Source organism: Hypanus sabinus, chromosome 16 (assembly GCF_030144855.1).
Source record: "Hypanus sabinus isolate sHypSab1 chromosome 16, sHypSab1.hap1, whole genome shotgun sequence".
Lineage (NCBI taxonomy): Eukaryota > Metazoa > Chordata > Chondrichthyes > Myliobatiformes > Dasyatidae > Hypanus > Hypanus sabinus.
Window position 1 is genome coordinate 70,123,084 of NC_082721.1, and position 4,947 is coordinate 70,128,030.

General features: G+C 45.7%; 1 protein-coding gene across 1 annotated transcript; it reads right to left on the reverse strand.

Annotated features, from left to right (window-relative positions):
- Positions 1–373: 373 nt before the first annotated feature.
- LOC132406427 (gastrula zinc finger protein XlCGF8.2DB-like) lies at positions 374–4,073 on the reverse strand. The gene is made up of 2 exons (XM_059992063.1): positions 4,016–4,073; positions 374–1,939 (listed from the first exon to the last, which is right to left on the reverse strand). Exon 2 carries the CDS (start codon positions 1,444–1,446, stop codon positions 598–600), a length of 849 nt encoding a protein of 282 aa, XP_059848046.1. The 5' UTR covers positions 1,447–1,939; positions 4,016–4,073; the 3' UTR covers positions 374–597.
- Between the last annotated feature and the right edge of the window lie 874 nt (positions 4,074–4,947).

Consider the following 4,947-nt stretch of genomic DNA (forward strand, 5'->3'; position numbering starts at 1 on the left):
AACCCAGCTGTGTGAGACACAGCCCTTTAGAAGCAGTGAAAATGACCAATCATGTTGAAACGAATAGGGAGTAAGGAAGTTAACAACCAATGTCATTCTTCCTCAGCCTAGAGGATTGAAGAACACATCAGACGTAACTACAGTCAGCTCATCTTCAGTCTGCAGAAAGTCAAGCAGGAAGTTCAAGGGAAACCTATTCACCCACAGAGGGTTGATTGGCACCCAACACCATAGGGAGAACAAGAGGTGAACAGCAGGGATGTTGGAAAGAACTGTCATGGAACAAACACACAAGCAGGGACCAATAAGGCTGAGTTAACTCTCTGCTGTACACTGGGTGTGTTATACATTCACTAAGTACCTGAGACAGAGATAAAAACTGAACTGATTTATTTGTCACAGATCCCAAACCTTAAACTCCAGTCTCAGTAAAGGTGAACACTAGCAGAAGAGACCCCAACTGTGCCCAGTGTCCAGGGTGCAGAATGGGTGTGATGAGTGACAGCAGTAATTGCAGAGTTCAACACCAACAGTCACTTTTGAACTTGCCTCGGGATTCAGCAACTGTGATGGTTAAATATCCAACATACATCTTATTTACATTTTTTCCCCAGTGTGAACTCGGTAGTGTGTCACAAGGTTCGATGACTGAGTGAATCCCTTCCCACATTCAGAGCAAGTGAATGGCCTCTCTCCAGTGTGAACTCGCTGATGCACCTTCAGTTGAAATGACCGAGGAAATCCCTTCCCGCAGTCTGAGCAGGTGAATGGTTTCTCCCCAGTGTGAATTGACTGGTGTGCCAGTAAATGGGATGACTGAGTGAATGCCTTCCCACAGTCTGAGCAGGTGAATGGTCTCTCCCCAGTGTGAACTCGCTGGTGTGTCTGTAGGTTGGATGAATGAGTGAATCTCTTTCCACAATCTGAGCAGGTGAATGGCCTCTCCCCACTGTGAACTCGCTGATGTAATTTCAGTTGAGATGACCGAGGAAATCCCTTCCCACAGTCTGAGCAGGTGAATGGTTTTTCCTCAGTATGAACTGACTGGTGTGCCAGTAGGTCAGATGATCGAGTGAATCCCTTACCACAGTCTGAGCAGGTGAATGGTCTCTTCCCAGAGTGAACAGACTGGTGTGCAAGTAGGTCAGATGACTGTGTGAATCCCTTCCCACATTCAGAGCAGATGTATGGCCTCTCTCCTGTGTGAACTCGCTGGTGTCTCTGTAGGTTGGATGACTGAGTGAAGCCTTTCCCACAGTTTGAGCAGGTGAACGGCCTCTCCTCAGTGTGAACTCGCTGGTGTGTCTGTAGGTGAGATGACCGAGTGAATCCCTTCCCACAGTCTGAGCAGGTAAACGGCCTCTCCCCAGTGTGAATTCGTTGATGTACCTTCAGTTGAAATGACCGAGAAAATCCCTTCCCACAGTCTGAACAGATGAACGGCATCGCCCCAGTGTGAACTGACTGGTGTGCCAGTAGATCAAGTGGCTGAGTGAATCTCTTCCCACTTTCTGAGCAGGTGAACAGCCTCTTCCCAGTGTGGCTTCGCTGGTGTGTCTACAGGAGGGATGAGTGACAGAATCCCTTCTCAGAGTTCTCTATCAATTCTCTGGCAATTCATCAAGTCAGATGGAGTGAGTCCCTCATGCAATCAATGCAGCTGAAAAACTGAAATCTAGTGAACAAATGCTGGTTTGTTTTCAGCACTCAGGTTCCAGTGGGATTTCACTGAATTAAAAGAGAAAACTTAATTTCAGAGACAAAGCACAGCACATTTCCAGCAGGGATGATATACCTTGTCATCTCCAAAGATCAACTGCAGATATATTGATATTAGAAAGGAAATACGTGTTACTCCTTACACTTCTGGACAGGGAGAGAAAAACGGGTTATTGCTGTGTCTGCAATTGCCATCCACAGATCCTTTGCCGTTTCTAACCTGTAAAAAGATTTACAAAAGACTTCAGTGAGTGAAGAACAGATTTTCAGATAAGATCATTTTACTGTATGATGAATTCTGACATTACACTGTTACAGCAAGGTTCAGCCCAAGCTGAAGGAATAAATTTTCTTTTTAACTGGGCATGGATCAGGCATCCAGACTGACCATCAAATTCTCTCATTTCCTCTATCAGAATGGCCATTTCTGCTCGTCTTCAAACAGTGACTTGGCTCAATTTGCCTCTCTCAATACATATTATTTCAAGTTCTGCTCATGACTCACAGGGCTACAAAGAGCATTTGAGATTACATTGCTACTCCTCGAGACAATAAGACACAGGAGCAAAATTAGGCCATTCAGCCCATTGAGTGTACTCCACCATCCAATCATGGCTGATCCTCAAACCCACACACCTGCCTTCTCTCGCCAGATCCTTTGATGCCCTGACCAATCAGGAAACGATCAGCTTTCGTCTTAAATATACCCATGAACTTGGCCTCCACAGCAGTCTGTAACAGGGCTTTCCACAGATTCACCACTCCTTGGCCAAAAGAATTCCTGCTTACCTCTGTTCTAAAAGGTCAACCCTCAATTTTGAGGCTGAGCCCTCTGTTCTAGATGCCCCCACCATAGGAAACAACCTCTCCACATCACTCTATCTGGTCCTTTTAACATTCGGTAGGTTTCAATGAGATCTCTACACATTCTTCTAAATTCCAGTGAGTGCAGGCCCAAAGCTGCCAATTGCTCCTCATATGTTAACCTCTTCACTCCCTGTATAGTCCTTGTGAACCTCCTCTAGACTCTCTCCAATGAAAACACATCCTTTCTGAGATATGGGGCCCAAAACCGTTGACCTGACTAGTGTCTTATAAAGGCTTTTTATATTCCATATCTCTTGAAATAAATGCCAACATTACATTTGCCTTCTTTACCACAGGCTCAACCTGTAAATTATCCTTCTGGGAGTCTTGCACGAGGACCTAAGTCCCTCTGAGCTCTGATGTTTGAATCTTCTCCCCATTTAGATAATAGTCCAGACTATCGTTCCTTTTACCAAAATGCATGATCGTACATTTCCCAACACTGTATTTCATCTGCCGTTTTTTTGCCCATTCTTCCAATTTGTCTAAGTCCTGCTGCAATTACATTGCTTCCTCAGCACTACCTATCCCTCCACTTATCTTTGCCTCAAAGCCATCTATTCCATTATCCAAATCATTGACAAAGTAACAGTCCCAATACGAACCCCTCAGGAACACCACCAGTCAATGGCAACCAACCAGAGACCTTCTAAAAAGTTTGACCTTTCCCCCAAATGACTGTTGGTGGTGAATTTATTGAAGGTAATGCTAATGAATGCAAAGGCGAGGGCAGTAGTCATTGTTACTGGAGTGTGGCACTTTTGCAATGTGAAAGCTAGAGGTCACTTGTTACCTAGCACAAAGGTGTTTGATGTCATTCTGAACACAACGAGAATGGTACAAAACATGTTCTCTTGGGTAGAAAGGTCCAAATCAAGAGGGAGTAAACAAAGGTGATTTTTCTCAAGAACTAAAGCTGATGGAAGGATTTTGCTCTCTTTTTTGTGCAGCGCTAATTGACATTTTTATTCACTGTAAGGTAGGCTCTTCATTGAGTTTAACAAGCAACTATCTTTTTATGCCGACATCCTAATACTTGGGATTTGGATAGACGGAGCGCGACAGTGTCTGAGAGATCCATCTGCTCCGCCTACGTTTCCATGTACAATCTACAGACTGGCGGGGGAAAAGTTGCCGACCTCACCGATGGCTGCCTCTTTTCCCAGAAAACCCCACCATCGAGAGACCCGTCTATCCGCCTCGGTCCCCGCAATGCGCATGCGCCCATAAAATGGCGCCAGGACCGTTGCTCGTCAGCCGAAAGCTCCCCGGGACCCGGGTGCGGATCCTAGCGCTGAGAGAGACGGAGAGGGGCTAAGCTGCCCTGGCTTGCGCGGCTATGGTGTGTCCGGAGTTCACAACAATTGGCCCTCAGTCGCAGTGCGTACGCCAATTCTAGTAATATCCTCGCCCGCAACGCCGCTCCTACCTGCTCCTAATCCTCCCGAGCCTTTTGTGAGCTGGGCGCATGCGCAATTTTACGCCTGTGCACTTGAACGGCGGAGGTTTCTGGGAAGGCAAGGTTCCTTTACAAATGTCCCTATGTCATGCGCCTCAAAACAACGTTGTTATGTTTAAAAATTCGGCAAACTCAATATCAACAGACATCCCGTGTGTCACATATCAAAGTCCAACCCAATTACAAGTGCAGATACAAAAGCAACAGATTCAGCAACACACACAAAGTGCTGAAGGAATTCGGGATCAGGCAGCATTCCGAGCAGAGGGATGAACAATCTAGGCATGATGAAGGGTCTTGGCCCAAAGTCACCTGTTTATTCCTCTCAACAGATGCTGCCTAACCTGCTGACTTCCTTCGGCATTTTGCAGAAATAACCAACGTTTCTTTTCAGTCAAATCAGTTTCCAAATGTTGCTGATATTTCATTTATAGCTGCATCCTTCTGGTCTAATTCCCTCCTCCTCCTCCTCCTCCTCCTCCCTGAAAACTCTGACCCCTACCACTTTCTGGAGCCCCAAAGCCCCACCTCATGCTGGCCCCTCTTTGAATTGAATTGCAATGATTTTATTACGTACATCCTTCATATACATCAGGAGTAAAAAATCTTGTATGTTACATCTCCATCTAAATGTGAAATGTGCAATTTATAGTAATTTGTAATACATCATATGTACAACAGGACAGTCAGTATAACAGAAATACAATTGTATCCGCGTGAATTAATCATTCTACTGGCCTGGTGAATGAAGCTGCCCCGGAGGCAGTCGGTCCTGGCTTTTATGCTGCGGAACTGTTTCCTGGATGGTAGCAGCTGGAACAGTTTGTGGTTGGGGTGACTCGGGTCCTCAATGATCCTTTGGGCCCTGTCTTTGTAAATGTCCTGATTAGTGGGAAGTTCAC